The 27,375-nt window shown below is 34.6% G+C and overlaps 1 protein-coding gene across 3 annotated transcripts in view; it reads left to right on the top strand.

Moving 5' to 3' along the window:
* The window catches only part of LOC105233121 (GTPase-activating Rap/Ran-GAP domain-like protein 3), a 90,997-nt gene extending 64,295 nt beyond the window's left edge, over positions 1–26,702 (top strand). For all 3 annotated transcript variants that reach the window (XM_029553345.2, XM_049454307.1, XM_049454308.1), the window contains 13 exons: positions 5,436–5,522; positions 6,105–6,186; positions 9,100–9,218; positions 13,047–13,281; positions 14,641–14,739; positions 17,075–17,178; positions 17,272–17,440; positions 17,617–17,726; positions 19,100–19,252; positions 20,656–20,968; positions 23,076–23,559; positions 23,681–23,826; positions 23,973–26,702. In XM_029553345.2, coding sequence (XP_029409205.2) covers positions 5,436–5,522; positions 6,105–6,186; positions 9,100–9,218; positions 13,047–13,281; positions 14,641–14,739; positions 17,075–17,178; positions 17,272–17,440; positions 17,617–17,726; positions 19,100–19,252; positions 20,656–20,968; positions 23,076–23,559; positions 23,681–23,826; positions 23,973–25,015 — 3,144 coding nt within the window. In that variant the 3' untranslated portion in view covers positions 25,016–26,702. The remainder of the gene's footprint in view (positions 1–5,435; positions 5,523–6,104; positions 6,187–9,099; positions 9,219–13,046; positions 13,282–14,640; positions 14,740–17,074; positions 17,179–17,271; positions 17,441–17,616; positions 17,727–19,099; positions 19,253–20,655; positions 20,969–23,075; positions 23,560–23,680; positions 23,827–23,972) is intronic.
* Positions 26,703–27,375: the final 673 nt, after the last annotated feature.

The following is a 27,375-nucleotide window of genomic DNA, read 5'->3' as shown; positions in this document are numbered from 1 at the left end:
AGCTTATCTCAATGCTCTACCATATCAGAGCGACATTAACGAAGATGGAACTTTTGACCCCGAAATCATGGAAGAACTTGAGACAAATGTCGTTGAAGACGATAATGAAGACCAGTTTGAAATTTACCAGCAGCCGGAAGATGACGATGAAGAGGAAGAAAATGATTAAAATTATAAATTGTAGTTTTTGTACCCTTTATTTCATTTTTTTCCTTTAATAAAAAAAAATGGTTTGAATGATATTTTTTAATAAAAAAATGTATTGAATGATATTTTTTAATAAAAAGATAAATTCATAATTTATTTGTTTTTTTTTTATCATGTAAGAAGTTATTAATATTAACTAGGTTTAAATTCAAATATAATTCCTCTATTTTCATTAACAATTCTGCAATTAAATGGGCAGGTAAGTGTTGTTAAATAAATTAGTACTGAATAAAAAGTGGATGGGTTAGGAAAAAATGATAAAATATAATATAATAGTTAATAAAAATTGACAAATATTTATAATCATTGATTTATCGATAGTTAATCAACTATATATGGCGCGTTTTTGACCGGAGGCACCGGTTGACCTGAAGTGATGCTGTGACCGCGCGCTCTCTGCCCTCTATCTCGAAAACGGTTCACCGTGTGAACAATTTTTTCAAACAAAATTTGTAGAGAATTTTGTATTCTACAATATTTATAATAAATGCCTTGAAATTTAATAGTTGCCTACACCCTACCATATGTAGGTTTTGAGACAACTTTTAGGGTGTCAATATACCAGTATTTACAGACTTACAGCTGGCTATCTCGAATTCCGAGTTTCTTATCTAATTTAAGCTTAAATGACTGGACTATGATACAATAATTTTCCTTCATGCACGCTTGGCCTAAAGAATATTTTCGGGTAATAATTCCTATGCCTCTTTAAAAAGGTTATGTTATCAAATATTAATCTTTTTTTTTTTTTTTCATAACAAGTTATGAATACGAGTACGTTATACCGAAAATATGATACTATATCAGACATCACCAACCAACTGAGCGGGTGTCGTCTTCTGAAAACGATTCACGATTCGAAACGTTCAAAACCCATTGTCGATAAATCGGATATAACTGGTTTGTTACCTCAGATTCAAAGATGTTCTTTCATTGCATTTCTTATGCCGTACAAAAGGGATGTCAATTAATTTCGAAGTCAGTAAAATTACAATATTGTATTTATTTATTTATCAAATAAGTAATTACAGTTTAAGGACATTTTGCTATAACTAGCCACTCTGATTAGCTTGCTGTCTTCGTTGACGTCTTCGTCTTCTTTGTTGTCTTCTTCTACGGTTGGCTCGACGTTGCCTTCTTCTTCTAGCACGTCTTCTTCTAGCAGCTTGTCTTCTTCGCCTTCTCCTTCTCGCAGCAGCATTACTGCTGCTACTGCTACTACTGGAACTTGTTGATGAAGCAGCTGTTGTTGTAGTGGTGGTATCCGCTGAGGATGCTGTGGTTGTTGTAGTGGTATCTGATGAAGACGCAGTTGTTGTTGTAGTAGTATCTGATGACGCTGCTGTGGTTGTAGATGTGGTATCTGATGACGATGCTGTAGTTGTAGATGTGGTATCTGATGTCTGAGCGTAACTCGCAAATCTGGTGGTGATGGTTAGAACCAATACACCCACCAGTAGTGATGGTATTAATTTCATATTGTATTCGACTTTGGTAAAAACTCAGCAGGTTGCTTTGTTGTTAGCCAGATTTCGACTGTGCTGTTAATGAGCTTTAGTGGGCCTTAAATAGTCAAGCTGATGTTACTTTCCTAAAATGAAATGTTAATATTTAATTTTTTGTTGGAAATATTGTAATTAGAATTATCAAAACAATATTGTTTATTGTAAATTATTAAGATTAAAGGTTCTTCCTAACACTTGAAAAATATTTGAAAAACATTATTTTATTTAATGCAAACAAATGAGGTAAATAGACGAAACAAAAACATGTTTTTGGTAATATGTTTCATATATGAAAAAATTACCAATTCTTTAAACCCGCACTTTCTTGATCTTTAAAACATGCTAACCACAGCAAATACTACATAAAAATATTTGATATTGTACTTATATGTTAAACAATATTACCACGCTCTAATACTCGTACATTGTATTTATACAATTGTGAATTGTTTAGAAATGTTTACGTCTCTAATTTTGTTCAATGTAATACAGTGAAATTCCTCATATCCGTTGCAGTGTTTTTGTCCGGTTAAGGGAGCTGCCCATAAATTCTTAGATTCATAAGCTGCAACTCAGAACTAGTATATTTACCATATCGAACTAATAAATATGTAGCAATGTCAGCAAGGAGTGTATGAATGACAATTAACCCACTGGTTTCCTTCAAGCCACTGATGTATGCAGATGATACTAGCGCAAGACAATTTGTTTGCTATGACCATTTGACACATGTTCTTAAAGGAACTGCCTCAAAACACAAGAAATTTATAAGAATTAAAAAGAAAGGAATAATAAATTTTATAAAGTTTTCTTGAAAAATTTTTGAAATCTTGTCTATTTATCAGAGATAATTTAAACGAAATATCCAAAAACATTGTCCGTGACCGGTTATTGGAATGTATTCATTTCTGTTTATAGGAATTGCTTTTATGTGAAAATGATAATGAAAATGGAAATAAAGCCCAGAGCCTACATTATACTGAAAATATAATAAATATAAATACGCCTCAAACGTTGGGTTGGGTGAAATCCTGTACTTGAAGAACTACTCGATAAATTTTAGCTAAAAATTTTAAATAGTATCTAATTCTTTCACTTCCAATATACAAATCTAATTTTTGTGCTATTTCTCTGTCTAATCAAATATTGGTAGAATGCGATAGTAAGGAGTCCTTAATTGAGAAAACTAAAAAGTGATTTGAATAATTTATTTGGAAAATAACTCTTTCATCCTGACCATTTAATTGTATACTTATTCTTCCGAAACTATCTCGATTGATTTTATTACATTGAAATAAAAAAGATGTTGTCACACAGTTTACATTTGTATAAATATATAAGAACTCGGTATGTACTTGCTGTAAATAGTGCCTTTTGAAGACCAAGCAAGTGCTGGTTTAAACAATTGGTAGGAGTATTATTGTTATTTATGGAATATGTGAGAATAAAAACATGTTTTTATTTAGTCTATTTACCTCATTTGTTTAGAATGGAAAGATATTTGTCAAGTCTCATGAGGAAACTCTAATAATAATACCTTACAATAAACTACAATAATAATAAAACAATAATTCTAACTACAATGTTTCCAAGAATTAGCAAATATTAAGTTAAGAAATGTAAGCTCAGCTTGACTATTTAAGGCACACTGAACCTTACTAACAGCACAGTCGAAATCTGACTAACAACAAAGCAACCTGCTGAGTTTTTACCAAAGTTGAATCCAATATGAAAATACTACCATCACTACTGGTGGGTGTATTGGTTCTAACCATCACCACCAGATTTGCGAGTTACGCTCAGACATCAGATACCACATCTACAACTACAGCATCGTCATCAGATACCACATCTACAACCACAGCAGCGTCTTCAGATACTACTACAACAACAACTGCGTCTTCATCAGATACCACTACAACAACCACAGCATCCTCAGCGGATACCACCACTACAACAACAGCTGCTTCATCAACAAGTTCCAGTAGCAGTAGCAGCAGTAATGCTGCTGCAAGAAGGAGAAGGCGAAGAAGACAAGCTGCTAGAAGAAGACGTGCTAGAAGAAGAAGGCAACGTCGAGCCAACCGTAGAAGAAGACAACAAAGAAGACGAAGGCGTCAAAGAAGACAGCGAGCAAATCGGAGAGGCTAGATATAGCAAAATGTCCTTAAACTGTAATTACTTATATGATGAATAAATAAATACTTATTATTATTTTGACTTACTTCGAAATTAATTGAAACCCTTTTTGTATGGCATTAGGAGGATCGTAAATAGATACCTTTTAATAGAGGATTTATTACAACTTGGAAATTTATAAAAGTTTATTGCTAGCTATGTTTAAAAAGAGTTTAAAGTTACTAATATTCTTATACTTCCACCCGCAATTCAAAGTTTTTTCCGAGACACCCTAAAGAAATTGCTGCCATCACCGCATTTTTTAATATTAGTCCACAAAATTTAACAGAATAATAAACAAGCAAGGAGGGCTAAGTTCGGGGCGAACCGAACATTTTATACACTTCCACTTGCACGAACGACCAAGGAAATACTTTAATCTGCAGAACGTCAACCAAAGGATCGGAATCCCACCAATCATATATATGTATATACTACGAGTATATATAAGTCATACTGACCGACATATTCAGCATAAGATTTGTTAGAATGAATTGCATTATACGAGTATGTAGCATATTGATAGGGTCGACCAGATTTTATCTATTAAATATATTGGGTAGTCGAAAAAGGATTTTCGTATGTTGTCAATAGATGTCTTTGCAGTCGTATGTCTCCAGAGCTATCAATCACATTGTGTCATACCATACTGTGTTGGAATGGTGAGGGATTCATTTAACCAAAAAAAAAATTAAATTCGGGGAAGTCGAAAAAAAGTTACAGCTGTTTAAAAATGTGAAATCTTGAAATGTTTGTATAAAAAAGGAAAGAATGCCACCCAAGCCACCAATGAAATTTGTGAAGATTACGGAGACAATGCTATATTAGTTCGTATAGTACAACAATGGTTCGCTCGCTTCTCACTTAAAAAAGGCTGGCTACAAAAAGAAGTTCGATGTTTGAATACCACATTGATTGTCTGCGAAAAATTTTATGAACCGAATTAACAACTGCGATGCTTTGCTGAAACGAAATGAAATCGAACCATTTCTAAAGCGAATGGTAACAGGACACGAAAAGTGGATCAAATATCCCAATAATGTGCGAAAAAATCATTTCGTCTTCCATCAGGCCAACGCTAGACCACGTACATCTTTGACGACTCGGCAAAAACTGGGAGAGCTTGGCTGGGAAGTTTTGATGTATCCACAATATATTTCTGACCTTGCACCATCAGTCTGCCATTTGTTTCGGTCAATGCAGAACTCCCTTAATGGAGTAAATTTGGCTTTAAAAGAAGCCTGTGAAAATTTCTTGTCGCAGTTTTGCGCCGAGAAACCAGAAAATGTTCACACTGATGGAGTAAAAAATTGAACATATTTGGTTCATTATAAACATAAAAAAATAAGTCGAAGTTTGGTTAGAAATACGAAAAGGTTTTTTCTAGTACCCAATATTATTACTAAAAAATATTTTGATTAGTTTTCTGTAATACAAACAACCGTTAGGTGAACAAAACTTAAACTTACCTTAACTTAAACCTTTATTTCCTTTACTATCTACGTATGTATATGTGTACTTACTAAGAGTTTTATTTTTTTGCAGCTACCACAATCTGAATTAGATGGCCTAGATCCGAATTTTAAACGTTTTCGTATTGAAAACGGCGATTCGCTAGCGGAAAAGGATGAGGTGCGTACAACAACAATTATTTTAAAACAAATTCTCTGATTCACAAAAATTGGTTCCTGTACACAATGTGGTGTGCCATTAAAATTACTAAAAACACACATATATCGCCTGAAACTCCTTTGATTATTGTTGTACCAGCATATCTTACAGAATTATATTATATTATATAGCGCGAAATAGCCGATGAAATATGGTGAGAATATTTCGATTAGTGAGTTAATTGTGTGTACCTGAAAAAGATAAAACAGATACATTTACCCGCACCCAAAGGTTGCAAAACTATTTTCTAGTCAATGCGAGACTATAAAATTTTTTGAACTTTTATACCGTTGCGTAATGTTATGGCTTGAAAATTCCAAAAACCACGCTAACATAAGCCCGATCTCCGTCCCAAAACATCATCTGTTTCAGTTTGTATGCTATGAATACTTCCACAGAGTGCCAAGAGAATATATAAGTACTATATTAAGTACCGATTCTTTAACATAAAATTATCAAGAAACCCAAATAAAATTGGCATATTACTTTTCATTTTCTGTGAACATAAGTCAGGTATCTATGTAAATTGTTTTACTTTTGCAGGTTTTCGGATCACCCAGCACACCTATCTTAGAAAATCCTGAGCATCAAACGCGGTGGTATTTCAAATACTTTTTGGGAAAACGTAAGTGAAATTAGTGACATGAATAAGCGAAATGGATTTAGTTATAAATATACATATATATGTATATATAAATGATAAAGATAAAGAGACGATTTGAAATCCGGGTGACTGACCGTGCAAGCTGTAACCTGAGTATAAATTAAAATATCTTGAAACCCGCATATCCTTAGTACCAAACAAATTATGAGTTCGTAGATAAGCGTAATCGGAACACCGTCACGCCCACAAATCGCTAATAACCAAAAACTTATAAAATGCCATAACTAAGCACTGAATTAATATATAAAGTTTGTTTTAGTGCAGGGAATCGCAGTAGCAAGGCGCACCTTTGAGCAAAACATTATGAACAAGTGGATGTGGGCCTGCCCTCTAATAAGTTTTAAGCACATATCTCCTAAACTATTAAAGGTACAACAGCCAAATCTGCTGAGCGAAAATAAAATAAGAACTCTAACCAACAGTGTGGAAATGAATGAAATCGGAAGATAATCCGGTTTACTCACCATATAACGGTACTGTTCAAAACTACAAATAGCACAGTAAATCAATAACTAACGTTAATATCAGCGTAAAATTTTACATCCCTGTCGTATTGAGTTATTAATTTATCGCTTTCAGAAGTTTTAAACAGTACCGATACGATATGGGGAGAGAGCGGGGTCATGATCCGATTTCATGCTTTTTCACACTGTTGGTAAGAGTTCTAATAGAAGTTGGGGGATTTAGTGGCTTTTTCAAAAATTTTTGCACACAGGTTTTTTTCACGCGATTCCCTTTGTCAAATGACAGTTAACAACATGCTACTGTTAGCAAATTTAATGTATATTTTCTCACTTTTCCCCTATTTTGATTGGAATTAGGTGTGGTCTTTTGTTCATAAATTAAAAACTGCACTCAGTTTATCTTGCCTTGTTTGAGATGAGCAGTTTACTTAACCTTAAAATTATTAATGCAATTTTTGATAGTATAAAATGTCAAATGATAAGTTATTTTAGATAGAGTAAATATTAAATGGAGTTTTATTGTTTATTTGCGACGGTTAGGGTTTCAAGATAAAAAATTTTTTGCGAATTTATTTCTTAAAAATGGATTGAGTTGCTCACCATAACTCGGCCGGAAATTATCTGAGTTAGAAAGGTCAGGAGATTAATAAGACAATAACTTTAAGAATATTACAATAAGATAATATATGTATTGTAGATAATCAAGTTGCTATAAAGTCGATACATAATTACTGTAATTTTACATTAAGAATTATTTGTCTATTTTTAGTTAGATTGTTTTAAAGTATAATTTTCCGTTTTTTACTATATTATCTTTTCACATTTTAGTTTAATGTGCTTAGTTTTTTAAGCCATAATTTTAACCCAATTTCTTTATGGATGTTTTTGGGTAAATGCCTTATTCATATAATGGATACTTGATGATTTTAGCTGCATAGCGTTAGGCGCACTTTTTAGGAACGTAGGAGACACTGTAATGCGCTTAGTCGACTTATCCTTGTCGAACTGTCTGTATATACACGTACTAGTCGACTTCAAATTGTTTACATATTCTTTTCTCACTTGTCAGAACTGGCGATATTGAACCACTATATTATATAGCTGTCATATTAATTGAATGAGTGAAAAAAGTACTTGTAAGGAAAGATTTTCCATTTGTTGAGATATCTTCACGAAATTTCGAATGGGCTACTGTCCAAACCAGTGATAATGATGAAAAAATTGTTCAGATCGAGTCACTTCCTTGCAATTTGACCGATCAAAGTTCTGGAAAGGAAACTTTTGTATTTGTGAAGGGTATTATAGCTTCAGTGGTACCGAAGTTAACGTATGTACTATATATTATTGATTTTTTTTTTGTTGCAGTTCCAGTAAAAAGTATACACTGCCATTTAGTTGTAGTGCCTCTGAAAAAATTATAAATGTGCAAACATACATACAAACATATAGGCATACAGGAGAAGCTAATAAATGATTTATAAAAACAGCTTTCTATTTGAAAATTTTTTAAGGCTTAATTTAATATAATCGAGAAAAACGCTATAATATCTAATATTCGTTTATTCTCAAATAATCTTTCATTATTAATTTACTTTCAACGCACTCTTAGAATTTGTGAAAATATTTAATTACTTATTTTATCTAAGTGCAGCAGGAAATGTTGATGTCATATTCGTTTCTAAAAAATTATTTGGAAAGTTATATAGTTTGCTCATATTATTTCAAAATTGGTATTTATTAAACTCTCATTAAATTCTACAAAAATGTTAGACAATAAATTTTTGTTCCGAAAGTTGTGCGTTTGTACGTTTAATTCAAGCAGTTTGATATGTCCTATTTCTTTACCGAAGCGTAGCCAAGGCGTAAATAAATCAGAATTTGTTAAATATTTTATATTACAGGAAAAGTAGCACAGCTTTTACCATTTGAAGTTTTTTTGATAAGATATAAGCTTCAGCGTTTAGCATTTTAGTTTTCACTTTGCATTTGTTGAATTCGTTCCGCTATTTTCTATTCCTTCAATCGCTTTTTGTATTCTGTTTATCTGCGTATATTTGTACGTTTGTGGACAGTAAATATCCCGAAAGACCAAAAAGGAGTGAATATTCAACCAATCACTCACCAAGGTTGACACATCAGCATAGGCTGCCAAATTACCGGATTAAATCTAGAAAGTCCTGAATAAAATAATGCTTTTTACAACAAGAAGGGATGAATCAACTGAAACTGAAAAGATTAAAAGCTAGGAAGTTCCTTAAAGGTTAATAGAAAACCCTTATAGTAAACAAGTAAGGAAGCGCTATGTTCGGATGCAATCGAGCATTTTATGTTATTTATTGACTTATGTAAGAAAGTTGAAATTTTTAATTTTTTGCTTTCGTCATAAACATTTATTGTGTTTTGGTTATAGTTCACCAAAATTATGTCGGTATGGATACGGAAAAGAATCCCTACTTTCTTTCGGTTGTGTCACAAGACTCGGGCCATCAGGGTGCACCAATGTATCGGGCAATATTATTTCGGAAACAGGTAAGCCGTTATGTTAGAAATAAAGTTAAGCTCTTAATAGCATTAATTAAGTCATACACATCACCCTATTTGATCTCAATTAAATATATTTAACTTGGTTGAAGCCAAATGAATATAAATTTAATATTAGTTGTATCCATAACATTTGTAATCAGCTAGTTGAAGGCGCATATGTTCATTCTATTATTGAATTCAAACCGAAACTTTTTGCATGTGTTGGTTTAATAATGTGCTCAGATACTATAGTAGGGGAGCCTGGAGTGCTAAATTTGCAGTTACTGGAGCGTCATGGAGACTTACTAGAGTGTCAAGATAACGTTTAAATAAAAAGAAAGTCTAGAAAAAGTTTTCCATTTTAGTGGGGAGAAGAGCGGGTAATTATTTTCAAAAATGTAAAAAAAAAACAGTCACATAAAAATACTCAAGCGCGTCAGTCATTTATGGTATATACGCGCATTGTATTTCTGATAGTCGATATATATTAATCTGACAATCAATTCAAGGTTGAGGGCCGTAATAAGAGGTTAAAAAAAAAAGTTATTCGAGCGTGTCAGATTTTCAAAGCGAATGTTAATATGAACCTCTAAAAAGTGTGCCATTTAAATTTCTGACAATTTCGACGTGGCCAAAAGTCATTACCGATTTTAAAACTTGTAAAAAAAAGGTGACCTTGAGATATAAAGGGTGATTTTTTAAGAGCTTGGTAACTTTTTTTAAAAAAAAAACGCATAAAATTTGCAAAATCTCATCGGTTCTTTATTTGAAACGTTAGATTGGTTCATGACATTTACTTTTTGAAGATAATTTCATTTAAATGTTGACCGCGGCTGCGTCTTAGGTGGTCCATTCGGAAAGTCCAATTTTGGGCAACTTTTTCGAGCATTTCGGCCGGAATAGCCCGAATTTCTTCGGAAATGTTGTCTTCCAAAGCTGGAATAGTTGCTGGCTTATTTCTGTAGACTTTAGACTTGACGTAGCCCCACAAAAAATAGTCTAAAGGCGTTAAATCGCATGATCTTGGTGGCCAACTTACGGGTCCATTTCTTGAGATGAATTGTTGTCCGAAGTTTTCCCTCAAAATGGCCATAGAATCGCGAGCTGTGTGGCATGTAGCGCCATCTTGTTGAAACCACATGTCAACCAAGTTCAGTTCTTCCATTTTTGGCAACAAAAAGTTTGTTAGCATCGAACGATAGCGATCGCCATTCACCGTAACGTTGCGTCCAACAGCATCTTTGAAAAAATACGGTCCAATGATTCCACCAGCGTACAAACCACACCAAACAGTGCATTTTTCGGGATGCATGGGCAGTTCTTGAACGGCTTCTGGTTGCTCTTCACCCCAAATGCGGCAATTTTGCTTATTTACGTAGCCATTCAACCAGAAATGAGCCTCATCGCTGAACAAAATTTGTCCGAAAAAAAAAAAAAACCGAACACTGATTTTGGTAATAAAATTCAATGATTTGCAAGCGTTGCTCGTTAGTAAGTCTATTCATGATGAAATGTCAAAGCATACTGAGCATCTTTCTCTTTGACACCATGTCTGAAATCCCACGTGATCTGTCAAATACTAATGCATGAAAATCCTAACCTCAAAAAAATCACCCGTTATATACATATACATAGAGAAAATTTAATAATTTATTAATATGAAAATAGAAAAAATAAAATAAAAAAAAACATGTCAATTTTCGTCATTCGAGTCATCTTCGAAGTTGGTTTCCACTCCTTGAACTTCTTGAGCTTCCTGACAACCGGCTTCGCTTTGCGATACTCCAAAACAGTTATAAACTTATTTAGAGTTTGTGGAGTAAACTTTTTGATTTTTTCATACGTTTCTTCGCCACAGAAAACACATTTGATACTAACGTCGCTCATTTTAACAATGGATGTAAAACTGACCGCTGTAAACGGGAAAAAATAGAAAACACCACAAACAAACAAAAGTGTCAAGCGTCTACTAACAACAACCACGCTATGGTGATCAGTGTGCTTGACCTTTTGTCGGCGATTTTATCTGTATCGCTCCATGAAAACTGTCAGATTATAGGATTTTCGTGATCTGACCTTTAAAATTAAAAAAAATCTATCGCGCTCGAGTATTTCAAGGTGGCGTTTTTTTTACAAATTTGTCACCCTGCTATTTCTCTAAGTCACCCTCAAACCGTCAGAATATTGAAATATACACTCACACTCGCGCTCGAGTTTCCCGAAGGATCGATTTTTTTCTCTAGTCTGAGGAACTCTCCCCAACGCACGCCTCCATATTAAGGGCTCATATTTGGTAGGGGTACATAAAAAGGTGCAATGTTTCTCCACATAACATTTTCTGGCACGCTTTAATAACTTCAAAAATCCCCTCTTGGGCTCTCCTACTACTAGTAAAATGTATGAATATGAATAATAATATAATGTAAACAGAAAATGCATTCAAAACGAAATTGAAACTCCGCAACTGTGTAGGAGCATTATTGATATTATAGTAACTTAATACACTTATATGTATATGTGCGTAGTTTCCAATAAGAGTAATATGACTTCTTAAAAACTAAAAACACACTAATTTTTAAGGGAATTCAAATGTTATTTTATTCATTGTAGAGTACAATCGATACAACTACGAACGAATTCGATGAACGCAATTTTCGAGTACGTTTTCCACTAAATCAAGTCGTATGACTGAATAACACACTTAATAATGACTTCTAAAACAATACCTGAAGTAGTTCTTGGAGGCCATTCAATGTCACAATTTCTCGAAATAAACGAATCTCCAAACTTGTCTCGCAATAAATCGGAGCACGTACGCCGTCTTGTTGGAACCGGACGTTGTAAGGATCAACTTCTTCTAATTGCAGTCATAAAAAGTTGGTTATCATCGATCAGTACCGCTCTCCATTGACGATAGCGGTGTCAAAAGCTTCACTTCGAAAAAAATACGGACCGATAATTCTACCAGACCAAACCCCACACCGAACTGTCAATTTGGGTGAACGTAATGGTTGTTCGTAAATAATTTATGGATTTTCTTCGCACCAGATTCGACAGTTTTGTTTATTTACCAAAATCATTGTCGTTTTCAAGTTGTTCCAAAGCAATATCACCAATTCACGAAGTTAACGGTGGTCCAATGGCTTCAGTTCTTGAGTGAGAACAATTTTATATGGCTGCAAGTCCATTTTTTTTTTTTTAAATTCGGCAAATTGTAGTTTGAAACAGTCCAAATTCTTGAGAACGTCTTGAAATCGACAAATTGCAGTCTTCGGCAACACTTGCCTGAACGGTAGCAATATTTTCCTTACTTCGAGCGGTTCTTTGTATTATTGGCACTTGAACGTCATGTAATGTACATGTACGCTCGAAATTTTCAACAATTCGACGAATAGCGAGCACGGGTGGACGACTATTACGCCCATAAAATGACAAAAGCGCACGAAAAGTTGTATCTGGAGAACGATTATTTTGATAATAAAATATATAACAGATTATGACATATTACGGCCGAAACGAAACTTAGTAATAATATCATTCCTATTGGAAAACCTTATATAAAAACCCTTTGACTAAAATGGTAGAAATACATTTTTATTTGTAATAATTATTAGACCATCCACTAAGTACTATATTGTTAAAAATTAGGGCATGAAAATTCTTTGTTTCCTCCTACTTCAAACTCTCTTTACAAAGATTAATTAAAACATTTTAACCGTGACTCCGTTTGTAGATTTAATTTCTGAAATATATTAAACTCTATTTGCCTATTCGACTATGTATATATAGTATATGTACGAGTATATTTATCAAGTTTGATTGCTTTACTTTTAGGGTACACAGAAAATTGCGCTACCCTTTCAATCTAATCAAAAGCTAACTGTGAAACAAATATTGTCACATTTTACTGGTATGGAGGCATCAGCTAAAAATCCCAAAGAGATATTTACAGCCGACATACAAAAGGACTTGCTACTACTTGAAGAGCAAGAGGGTTCAGTGAACTTCAAATTCGGTGTGGTATACATGAAACCTGGTCAAGTTTGTGATGACGAAATGCTGAGCAATCGTAAGTAATAACAAGTGAGGAAAAACTAATTTCGGGACTAACCGAATATTTTATGCTTTCCCCTGGTTGCAAATCTTTAAATTAAAAAACGTTATATAATTATATTTAATCTCCTGAAATACAATATACGCAGTATAAATTCAGCGAGTTGAATGAAATTTTATAAATTGGGTATAAGAGAGAAAAGTAGGAATCGTTATATTACATATGTACATATATAAGTATATGAGACTAGAGGCTTTTAGTTTTAACGCTAGCCATAGTATATAGTAAAGTTGGGCATTGAGAGTCACTATATCTGGTACATTGGGGCTAGTCGTAATTAGTTTTCATTTATATTTGACACTGAACTGAAGTAAGCGCGATTCATTAAGATAAGTCACAATTTGACCCTTATTTTTTCGATTCAAAGTTATTCGTGGACCGATGGCATCTATATTCACCAGTAAACCATGCTGTATCCCTAGGGTACAGAAAAAAAATCCTTCTGAATTTATTCAGACATATCACATACATTTAGGCTCTTAATGCATATGCATGTTGTTGAAAGCACTATTTTTACAAAGTTTTGTAGCGTTGTCTTCGTTTGTTCTTGAGTTTTGTATTGTTAAGTGATACAATTTGATATAACTAAATATTGTTTTATATAGGGAGTAGACTTTTTTAATTAGGTTATGGAAATTATTTTCAATAAATTTTAATATGTACATATAACCCAATAGTGGAGCAACCAATCCCACTTTTTAAATAGGTTTAAGCCAGAGATGACTGTCCGCATTGTGATCATTTGTACCAATTTTTGGTTTAATACCTAATATGTGACTTAGCAATATCACTATCATATCCAATTAACAACATTTTTGGACATAGCAATGGTTTACTCATATGCCTTCAACCTCCTCAGAGTGTCGAGTTTTGAGAAGAATTTCAACGTTCATCTCCATATCGCAAAAATGTTGATATACCTTTTAAAACTCCATAGTAATCTCAAGTATATGATACAAATAACAAAATGAACAAAAGATATACACTAAGTGCAATGGTTGCGTGAGCATAACAAAAATATATATACTCGTATTTATATTATTCTGACTTCATGGAAAATAGCAATGTGTTATTTATACTTATCTAGTTATATATAGCAAGTATTGTGTAAATCAAGCATTACCCAATTTACTTTCGATATGTATATGTCTTACTTACACAAATAAAAAGTATACAAAGCGAGCGGAAGTTTTAGGTTAATTCATTGAACATTGTGTATCAATATATTATCTAGCTATGTATATTTACATATATTAAAAATTTGCATATATTGAATCTTAACCATTAAATCTCACATGTGTATATTTTTAACAGAAGATGCAAGTAAAGACTTCGAGAGTTTTCTGCATATACTTGGGGAACGCATACGTCTTAAAAGTTGGGATCGCTTCCGTGGTGGATTAGATGTGAAAGGTATTTCCTCTGAATAAATTACATGACTTATACAATGATTGAACTCCTCTATTTGATTCGAAATTTTACAACACAACACTGCATTGTTTACAAAATATTAGAAAATAATATGATAATATTAATACATATTACATATAAAAACATGCGTAGATATTAAACGAACCGCGGGGAAAATTTAGTTTCGTGTTGCGAACGACAAAATTATGAATTTAAAAGATTTCTGTATGAAAAAGTTGCGTGTTCAGTTTACTTAACTGTCCCATAGTTACATATGATCCGAATTTTTCAGATCAACTGAGCTTGGAACCTCCAATGATTTCTTGACAACTCTTTTTGCGCAAAAAATTTCGAAATGTCTTGCTAAAACTAAGAAACAATTATTTCGAATTTTCGAGTATTTTATAGAAATAAATTCAGTAGAAGAGTAATTGAGAAATAGTAGTGCTATTAATTATTTACAGGCTCGCAGAATGTTTCACCGGCAGAAAAAGCAAAAATCCATACTGCTATCAAACAATTTATTTGTGATAGAGAAAATCTTTTAAATGGATTTTGTTTTAAATAAAAGAAGATTTTAAAATTTTTTAAATAGTGTACTTTACCATACATAGTTTTATGTTTATCTTTTTTATTGGGGAACCGAACACCTATAACGCATTACAAAGACCGAAATAACGAAATTGTAAGGAAACTGGAAAACTAGCAGACATTAGCAAGAAAATATTTAAATGTTGACATTAATAATCAAATCATATCAACACTTGACTAATCAATAGAATTTCCATTATCACAATACAAAACTTACATATGCTTCAAATATCACTTGTTTACACATGTGTTTAACAGTTGTTTCTACATATTTTCTGCCTGCGGTTTCACTAACAGAAACTAAGTACTACGCTCACAACTTGCGCTCTCTTCTTCTAGTTTTTTAGGTTTAGAAACGATTTTTAAGTAGAAACTTGGGTAATAGTTAGCAGTTCAGAAAGAAAACTAGTAACTTGACAAGTCGCATCTCTAGTAAAAACGATGTCAAGTTCGTGTGTAACATATGTACGTGTACTCATAGCGCGCAGAGAGTGAGAGTGGGTTGTCGACCAATAACGTTGCAATGGCTGTTGCCACAATTTCACCGAATAGAAATCTTAGTGTTGTTTTGATCGGGTGTGGGAACAAGTGTTCGCGGGTTTAGAATAATGGATAAATAGAAATTTCGGTTGATGATTCGGTTTTTGTTTTTGAATGGAAATTGCACAGAACTCAACATGAGAGCATCACTCGGGCTGTTTAAGCGCAATCCAAAAAGGTTTCTACAAATACCACGGAATAGTTGAAGCAGTGGTTATTATTGGCGAACATGCTCCGAAAATTCCTATCAGTCTGAAAGGGACTCACATTTCCGTTCACGACACGGCCACATTAGTAGAACAACGCTATGAACTGTTGCACCATTCATGCTTACCTCCCACCGTCCAGACTTGTCTCCGTATCCTTTTGCAAATAGAAAAATTCACCCGCCGTGCATAACTTTGAGTCGAAAGGGGTGGTTATCTTCACCGTGGGGCCTGTTTTCGAAACCAGAAGATGGGTTATAGAAGTTAGTGATTCGCTTGTTCAATCCATAAATGGTTAATTTGCCAAATTTTCATTTTCTCTCGTACGCTATGTACTCATTGAACAGCCCTACATATTTACTACACCTTTGCGTGAGACCGGACTTTGTGCGTAAAGTAATCATGCATAACTACAAATAGTACTATGGTAGCTCTAGAACAATAGTCGTCATCAGAGAAACTGCGACTGTGTAGGTGAGCACGAAACTAAAGACATCCAGTAAGCACTCTGTTGACTTAAATTTCCTGAATCTGTTTCATTACTTTCGTGCTTCCTGATTTATTTTATATACCGCATTGTACGATTAAAATAAATATAATTAACACTACAAACTATCATTTTGTTGTGTTTAAATAATGTAAGACACAAACCGTAGTTTATAGCACCACAAAGCTTTCATAATGAAAAACAATTCTTGAAAGGCGCATATCCTTTAGCGACATGATGAAAAAAGCCTTCGAAAATAGAAATTTCAAGCAAAAAATATGAACATCTAGGTAATTATATATGGATCTCTCATCTTATCCCATATGAACATGATTCGAAATGAGGGAATTTAATACTAAAAATACGTACGCGCAATAAAAATGAGAAATAAACAAAATCAGAAAATAATTAATAAGATACTATATAAAAATATAAATATAAAATAATATTATACTAATACAATAATATAGTATAATTTTTGTTATTCTTGTATTTTCTTATGTAAACAAAACAGGCGATATGACAGGCAAATATTCTGTCTACACACTATATGAAGGCCACGAAATAATGTTTCACGTCTCAACGCTCCTACCATATTCCCACGATAATCGGCAACAGGTGCATATGAAATAATTGAAACTTCCGTATTAAACGTTTAAAAAATCTTGTCTGGTTATTTATGAACAACAATTAAAATATGTTTACTCACAGGTGGAACGGAAACGACACATTGGCAATGACATTGTAAACATCATTTTCATTGATCAGCCAACCGCAGACAAAACGAATACACAGCAAATGGAGGGCAAGGTGAAAGATAACAGCGAATTTATACTGCCGACAGCGTTTGATCCCACGTGGATCAAGAGCCAATTTACACGTAAGCACAGAGGCATAAAATTACGTATAATTGTTTCTAAAAATAAGATGCATATGAGAATGTTTTGTATCTGCAATGTGGTACACAGGGTAACTAGCACCATTGCCTAGCTTAAAAATAAAATATATTTTATTTAATACTAATTCAGGTATTTACTATGGTAATCATTTTCACAGATATATTTGCGGTGATTACAAAACTCAACAATGCCTACCGTTTAGCAGTATTTTGCGATGAAAACGTGCCGCCGTTTGGTCCGACCCTTCCAAATCCACCGGAATTTACGGTTAGTGTTCCAAAAATAATGTTGCCATTTTTTTATAAGATGTGACAGATAAAATGTGCATGTGATATTTTTAAAACAAAAATTTTACTCAAAAAAATCATCAACAAATTTAAAGAAACATGTCCAAAATAGGTATCCTACAGTGGAACTAGCAGCCCAATATTTTCTACGGCTGCTTGGACGAGGTTCTGAGATTTTGCTTGTTTGTCCGTGTTAGCGATAACATTAATTTTACTCCTGCGGTGGCATGAGAGGGCTTTCAAGGAGCCGGAGTCGAAATTGGAAAATGGACGTGGCATCGTGGGTGTTATCACATATCTCGGGACTTGCTCAATTTCAACCAAATTCGACACATAACATTTTTCTGCGATCCCATGAACCCCAAGTACCTATAGTTGACTTTTTACCGCAAATATCGGTCAATGTGTAAGATATATGATGTAAATTCAGGGATAATACTTTCCTGGCAATGGTACGCCTGCGCGACAAAAATGGGTTGAATCCGGTCAATACTTCCCTTAGCTCCCATATACCTAAAAAATTTCGAACTTCCAGGTGACTTTATACCTCATAATCGGCCAGCATGTGAGTTATCTCAATGAAAGTGCGAAGACGTGTTTTACTGATAACAGTGTCTATTTGTGCCTAAAATAGATAAAATTGAGCGAAACCTTGATCTATCCCCAATATAACTAATATCAGCATTTTAGTATATCCGGCTGATTTTACGCCATATGAATGGTGATTGTATGTGTGTTAATCAAACCCTGTGAACATATTATTAGTATATGTAAACGGGTCGATATTACCCCAACTTCATAATAATAAATGTAATGATCAACCTTTATGCCGAATATGTCTGTCAATGTATGAGTTATATTCATCTGGGTAACGTTTAGTAAGTTGCAAGAGAATAGAAGAGTCTTCTTTACGTTTTGATTGTGTAGAACTTAAAATTTTAATTTTTTCTCTTTGCTTTTACTATTTATTTCCAAATTATGATAATTTTGCTCACAACTACACACTCTACACTACATCCTTGCTTTTGGTTTTGAAATCGATTTTTACCAAACTGAATCTTGTTAAACTTTTTTTAAATATTTGAGTTTTAAAATTCTCCTCTTTCGGATACCAAATTATTCCTGAACGTTCGAAATTTACATCCCTCTAACTTCAAAGTTTACTTTGAATATAGATGTTAACGCTATAAATATAAAAAATAAAAAGTAATAATAATAAAATATGTTTGCTATTTTTAATTACACTAGTAGTGTACATTAGACTTTGCATTAATACCAGATGAATTATAACTCCATTCATCAAGCCATTGAAGATATAATAATTTTTTGCACCATTTTTTCTCTTCCGAACAGGACATTTCCATGTTTCGGGAGTTTCTGCTTGTAAAAATGATAAACGCGGAAAAAGCCACTTTTCAAACACCAATATTTTCACAAAAAAGAGAAAGAACTTTGGATATGTTAATAAAAGACTTATACGATGACTATATGGGTGATGGTAAACTGGTAAGTTATAACGGGTGATTTTTTTGAGGTTAGGATTTTCATGCATTAGTATTTGACAGATCACGTGGGATTTCAGACATGGTGTCAAAGAGAAAGATGCTCAGTATGCTTTGACATTTCATCATGAATAGACTTACTAACGAGCAACGCTTGCAAATCATTGAATTTTATTACCAAAATCAGTGTTCGGTTCGAAATGTGTTTCGCGCTTTAATTTTGTTCAGCGATGAGGCTCATTTCTGGTTGAATGGCTACGTAAATAAGCAAAATTGCCGCATTTGGGGTGAAGAGCAACCAGAAGCCGTTCAAGAACTGCCCATGCATCCCGAAAAATGCACTGTTTGGTGTGGTTTGTACGCTGGTGGAATCATTGGACCGTATTTTTTCAAAGATGCTGTTGGACGCAACGTTACGGTGAATGGCGATCGCTATCGTTCGATGCTAACAAACTTTTTGTTGCCAAAAATGGAAGAACTGAACTTGGTTGACATGTGGTTTCAACAAGATGGCGCTACATGCCACACAGCTCGCGATTCTATGGCCATTTTGAGGGAAAACTTCGGACAACAATTCATCTCAAGAAATGGACCCGTAAGTTGGCCACCAAGATCATGCGATTTAACGCCTTTAGACTATTTTTTGTGGGGCTACGTCAAGTCTAAAGTCTACAGAAATAAGCCAGCAACTATTCCAGCTTTGGAAGACAACATTTCCGAAGAAATTCGGGCTATTCCGGCCGAAATGCTCGAAAAAGTTGCCCAAAATTGGACTTTCCGACTGGACCACCTAAGACGCAGCCGCGGTCAACATTTAAATGAAATTATCTTCAAAAAGTAAATGTCATGAACCAATCTAACGTTTCAAATAAAGGACCGATGAGATTTTGCAAATTTTATGCGTTTTTTTTTTTAAAAAAGTTATCAAGCTCTTAAAAAATCACCCTTTACTTGCAGGCATGCAATACCTACGAAATCTAAACCTATTTGCCGTAATGCCGCAATGTCTAGACGGCAAAACGTTATTTAAATACAATAAATACAAATACTTGTATATTTCTGACACTATTGCCAATATTGAGATTTTACAACCTCAATTGTCTCAAATATCCAGGAATCAGATTGTCACATTTTGGGATTAATTAGAAAAAAAGTGTGTCAATCTTTCTGTGTTAAGAAATACTATATTTCAAATTGTTAAATAAGTTAATGAGCTAATAATTAATATAAAATCGTATTTTACATACAAACATTGGCATTTTTATTAAAAGTCTCAGAAATTCGCTTGACAAGTTCCTTTAATTATCAAATTGTCAAGTCGAGGAAGGAGAACAGAATGATTTTTCATCCCGAAGTTACATATACATATACTTATTTAATATACATAATTTATAATTTTCCTTACAGAATATGCTAAATAGACGCGCATTCTCTGAAGTACTTTACGATGTGCCCCGGACATCAAAATTGAAAGAGGACGCGCGGCAAATAGAGTTCGTGCGTATCGGTCAGGCACTGAAACTAGAGGCTATCGTGAGAGGTGATGCGCCAACCAGTATTGCCTCCGCTAGCCCCTGCACAATATTTCGCAATCCACCGTGGGAACCACATTGTTTTTATCCAACATTTTTGCATCGTGGAACACTGGCTGGCGACTCATTCGGTTCCAACGATGAAAGCTTATTTATTGCCACTGATGACGGAACATATTTGATGAAAGGTAAAATAAATTATTTTAAATTAACACATTAGAAGACGTAGAAGTAGGACCTAATCATTTGCATTGGTGATTGGCTGTTGAGGTGTTATGATTTGTGTCTGTCTATTTATTGAAAACATTAAACTAACAAAACTTTATCGTTGCTTGAAACATAAAGAATATTGGGCATACTTCCAATATATTATGTACAGTGCTTACTTATGGGGATGATGTTATTTGACAGCTCGTGACAGCCATGTTTATGGATTTGTATATAATTTTATCAGTGCGTTCAATACGATTTGCCATTTTATCACGTTACGTTGCACTTTGGTATAAAGCTTGAAAATAGTATAAGATTATTGCGTAAATTTACGTTTTGTGGTGGCTACTGTAAAAGCCCCTCGCGCAAAGACCCGGTCATAATATTCCTTCTTAGCGCGCTATTTACCGCATAGTTGCAAAATTCGAAAATGATTATAGTGTCTGCGATAATGTAGTGATAGCCAACTTCCCGTCCAAGCAGCCCGTAGTGAAGGAATATCGCGTTCAAGCCAGTTTTAAATCTAATCCTTATCAATCTGTTCAATGTCGTTCTACAAAGAAAAAATCAGCCTCAACCCATTTGGGGATGTTTCCTCATGGAGGCTAAATTTACGGACTGTTGAGCCAAAGATACCTTCCTTGTCCACCCTGGCGTTAAAATCGCCAAGCACGATTTTGACATCGTCTTTCATTAGGGGCGCTTTTTACGTGGTGGGTCCCAAACCCAGCGCACAACCCTGTGAAGGGGGATGTTCTTAGGCAACTCAGAGGATACTTGGTCAAAGACCGGAAGTCGTGACCTGCTGGAGCCATATGTAAAAGAATTATTTCTAGCCACTCCCAAGTGAATGGCGATCAGAGAACTTTCCTCACTTGCGTGAACTTCTACACACGACTCCATTCTCCGCCTATCAACTCTAAATATGTTAAATTTACATTATTCAGTGAACACTACGAGTTCCCAAAATGTTGTGACAGTAAAATTGGACGTTTTCATATTTTTCTGAGTACGCCAAGTACTTGGCCCTGTTTCCAACCCTCAGTAAATCGTTTTTTTTTCAGCTACTCTGCACAATAATTAATTTTATTTTAGACAGCGGCCTATAATTTCGGCATTAATTGCTATTAAGCAATAATTTTTTACATGTTTCGCTATTTTTACGGCAGTCTGTCGTGGGTCATCATTCATTTTCCTACTACTACGTACCGAATATGTGGGCCCCAGTATATAGTTGACTTTGAACGAAAATATAGGTCAATGTGTGAGATATATAATTGAAATTCAGGGATAATCCTCCTTTGACAATGGTATGTCTGTGTGCCAAAAATTTCCTGAGCCCCATACACCTAATATAAAGATTTTGGAACTTCCAGGTGTCTTTATACTTTATATATCAGAAATATTTAAGTTATCTCAATGGAGATAAGAGAGCGTGTTTAATCATGACAGTGTATCTTTGTGCCCGAAATGGATAAATTTGAGCGAAAGCTAGGTCAAGTTTTCCTTCTAACCATTACCAGGATTTTCTAACACAACTCCCATATATTACAGATAATGACTTTAATTTTTCTAACAAATCTTATGTCGATTTTGTCGTCCACGGAATGAGTTATATAGAGTATATGTACATATAAAATTTACTCTTTAAACATTTCCCTGGCTTTAATTCTAGCAAGTTGCAAGGATATAAAATGATCGGTTGCATGCGAACTTCGCCCTTCCTTACTCATTTTAAGATAATTGCACAAATTACCCAGAATATTTAACTCTGGTGACTGCGAAAGATATTCTAAACTTTGTTTAATAAGTATTGTTCTCGCACCAGCATCGAAGAATGCTTAGGGTCACTATCCTGTAAAAATATGAAAAATCGTTACCGTGTGTATACTTAAGTGCGCCTTTGTACGATAAATCTAGGGTTTACGCCAATCAACCAGTAACGCTCGAGGAGCTGTATTTATTATACATATATTCCAGTTTACCATGTATTTAGTTTTATTAAAATCCGTTTACATACATATGTATGAACATATGTGTGAATTGATAAACAAGTCTCATTTGTGCATTTGCAACTTTTTGCAGAGGATCAATCGCATCAGTTAATCTTCGACAAGACATTTCAAGTGCGGCAACTGAGCGTACTGGAAGAGCATGGAATTGTACTCATACGTGGTGGTTCACTAACTAATCGTGATGGTCATCGCATTCACGTCTTTCGTTTGCGTGAATTTTTGCCTAGAAATGGCGAGGAAACTTTGCGTTGCCGCAGTCGTGCGGAGGTGAAGGAACGCCGTATCGAACGCACACGCGGATGCCATTTGTTTGCGAGTTCACGTATTAGTGGCGGCCATTTGAGGTTGATGGTGGCAGTCAACCGCAAACTACAGTTATTCCAATGGAAGCACTCAGCCGCTTGGGCGTCGTGGTGTCCGGAAAATGACACAGAAACCGTGGAAGGTTTCATTTACCAAAAAGAAATCACGCTGTGTGAATCGCCAAGCATAATAACGCCGCTGGAGGGACCGACGAACACAAACGCGGGTGGACTAATTTGCGTGGGCTACAAGTGAGTATCTGATGAACATAGGGTGGGTAATTTGATAATGAAAGTTGCAGTTCGTTTTTTTATAAAAATTATTTGTATAACTACATGTATTGAGTATTTGTGTACTAATTGCTGCTTTTAGATACCATTACGAAATTGTCTGTGATCAAACGGGAACAGCCAATAGACTTTATGATTTAGAATCGGCAAAGAGAAATCAAGCACAATTGACGGCGGCCATTGAACTCTGTGATGGCATGGAAACAGAATTACTATTGTGCTATAATCGTAAGTTTCGTATTCAATTTTCATACATACGGATATACATTTATCAGTAAATCGTATACGTATCTTTCTAAATTATGTTATCACTATAAATTTAGCGCAATTTTTGACCTTTTTTCGTCTATTAACAAATTTCTCCTGCCCCACAGACACATGCCACTTTCAAAAGTTAACCGATCGGTCTGGCACAAAAAATAACTTCGACTTCCACTGGAACACATCACCGACCGCAGTTGTGTGTGCGTTTCCATATATACTTGGTTTCACATCCGACTCAATGGAAATTCGTCTATTGGTGAACGGTAACTTAGTGCACACCACAATAATGCCAGAATTACAACTGATAACCTCTAAGCGAGACATATTTTTTGTTACAACGGCCCCAGAATTTATGTCTAAAGATCTTCATATTAAAGGTTTGCATATAAATGAATTTTCAGCATCGGAACGTCGCTTGGCCACCACGCCGAGCGAAGCATCTTCTAACGAAGAACTCTCTCAAGGTGAATTGCTTTGCTCAACTCCCAAAGACTTACCGATAAATCCAGAACATGAACTAACAAATTTGCTAGAGATACCGAATGCCAGTGGATCATTACCACACATACATCGAGCACGTTCGCTCCAGAAAACCCACAATGTGTATGAAGATAAGCCGGTTATAGCTAAAAGTAACTCTTGCGGCGACACAGATAACCGTTTTAGTGGATTACGCAGCACTTCAATTGTTGGTGAACACTTACAGCAACAGCAACTGATACCACATGGTGTACCGCCCAATTCGCCGCGAAACAATAACAGCGGCAGCAGTAATAGCAATAGCAGTAAGGGCAGCCAACAATCGCCCATGTCGCCCACCAGGCGAACTTCTAAGTATCGAAATATCTTCAATAGTGTAACAAGCAGTGGTAGTGGTGGTGCTAATTCACCTAATCTCACTGATGGTTGTTCTCGTTCCCCAGATCGTATGAAGCCATTGCGTGTCTACCGCATTCCACTCGTCAAATTGACTGGTGCTCATTCACACTTCCACATGAATGCATTCAATGCAACAGCAACCGCTGGCGTTGCACCTCAGACACATCCAACACAGCATCTAAGTGCGTTGTCGATGACGAAGCGCCAAAAGTCTGTGGATACACATCTGCCATTGTCGATGAGCAGCTACACCGGTATTTTGTATCATGAATGACAAAAACGCGAAATGAAATCGAATGTGAATGAGATTACGTCCGCAGCCGGCAACACAAAGCAACTTCCACTGCGACAGGCACAAGAAACATTGATAGCAACACCCTTAATACGGGAACAAAACCCCTTGGATCTTCAATTTGCTGAGCGCGACCGTTATGACGACAATAAATTTCGTGAGGACGATGAAGCATTCGCCGACGAAGTTCCACTACTGCAAAACGGCGGATCCAATGCATTCAGAATGCGCAAGAGTAAACCAACGTCATCACCATCAAATGAGGTACAAATGTGGCTGACGAAGGAGCTACGCAGGTTTCAGAAAAATCTCTCACAAGAAAACTAGTGAGAAAGTTATAGTGAATGGATGAGGAATTAAAATTATCTGCAGACGAATAACGCACATAAAAGTGTAACTCATTTATAACTTAAGCAAAATTACTAAAATTCTTTATCTTCACAATAAGTCAGGATAGAAAGTACGACATTCCTCGTAATATTTACATGTGTTTATTCTGCAGAATTTCAAAAACATTTTGTTATATTTTTGTGTAGTCTTCGCCTACGCCTTCTTCAAGTAAACCGCCCACTCATGAATTCATATTACATTTACTACTGAGGTATTTAAATGGTGCTTTTTACAGTTGTCGAACAATTATTTCAAATAAAAAATAGAAGGTTGAACGAAACGCAAAACTGATACAAGCTTATTGCTCCAACCAGAGAAGGCGATTTCGTCGCTGGATTTCAATAGGCTAGCTCTATAGGTAGTTTATCAACATAGTCCACTGACTTGTCGCACTCTCAAAAAAATTTTAGAAAACTTCTACGTTTGGTACTGAAATGAAGTAGTAAATAACCAATTTTTTTTAAGAACTTGCATCTGGAGAGCAGTCATCTCGAAATATGGAAGCCACTATATTTGGTATAAGTGTGATATGAGATTGAAAAATTATTTAATGAACTATGTACGAGTATATCCATTCTTACTTAATTTATCAGTATTTAAGAGAGTTTTCTTTCGTGTGGCTGTTTATTTTTGAAAGTTTTTTGGAAAGTTGTTTCTAATATTACATTTTAAGGCATATTAAAACAAAATTATAATGAAGTTAAATAAACGTCAAATGTTATAAAGTGCAAACAATAAAAAATACATATATATTTGTATAAAAAAATCTCTTTAAAAATGTGTTACAAATGTTTATATAAAATAAAAAAATATATATACGTAATATACGTAAGAATATGTATAATATAAGTTGATTATGCATAGTGCAGTATGAATATTAGTCCTTATGAATGTGTTCCGCTTCAAATTTTCTATTCTACGTTTAACAAAACCTTTTAATTAAAGGCACATAATTCCTAAACTATTGAATTAGCACAGTAAAAATTTAATATACTTTCACAAAGAGATTACAATAGCTGTCTTCGATTCGCCAAATGTTAAAGAGTAGCGAAAATAGAGTAGAGGGGTTCAAACAAAATGGCACCACTTGCAACCCTGCGCTAACATGTCTTCTGGCGCATGGGAAATAGTGTAATGATTCTTTCTTAGTGAAGAAATACAATAAAAAGATTTTTTTTTTTCATTTATCATTTGAACCATTCGCAATAGTTAAACTGTAAAATATGCATAAACAAAGCTTAATAGTATTGAAGGCAGTAACGGCGAATCGATGATATACGAGTATGTACATTGACTCTACGAGAAAGTTAGCAATCCTAATTTCTTTAGTTTCGTGTTGTGAACAAAAATAACTCCGAATTTTATGTACCCGTTTCTCGAATGAAACATTATTGGACTTCTTACACATAATAAAATCAGTGATGACACCAATAGAAGTTATGATATTACATATTATTTACGTTACTTGTAAACATAGACATGTGTAAAGGCTTCAAAATACTTAGTTTGTTGCTAAAAATTATACTGGATCACAACTATATTCGTGCGGTTTGCTAAGGCATAGTGTAACTGGATTATTATTCTAAGTAATAATCAAGGCATAAACATTAATTGGAAAACAACGGCTGAGAAGTATTGCTCGCCCGCAGTATAGCTCAGACCTTGCTTCTTCTGACTACCCATTGTTCTGGTCGAATTAGAATGCTCACACTGAAATACGGCTGACATCAGAACAGGGTATCAAAAAGTGAGTTGATTCATTCTTGGCCTGTCGGCGCTGTTCTTTAAAGACGGAATCCACAAATTTCTGGAGAGCACTAGATGGACAATTCTTTGAATAATATGTATTATTGTGCAATTATTTTTTAAAGAAATGTTTATATTTTGAAATAAACATTAATACTTAACAGTAACCTAATAAAATTTATTTAAGTTGAATAGAATATAATTCT

Source organism: Bactrocera dorsalis, chromosome 4 (genome assembly GCF_023373825.1).
Source record: "Bactrocera dorsalis isolate Fly_Bdor chromosome 4, ASM2337382v1, whole genome shotgun sequence".
Classification (NCBI taxonomy): domain Eukaryota; kingdom Metazoa; phylum Arthropoda; class Insecta; order Diptera; family Tephritidae; genus Bactrocera; species Bactrocera dorsalis.
The sequence above is the reverse complement of the archived record's forward strand: the minus strand, read 5'-3'. Positions and strand labels throughout refer to the sequence as shown.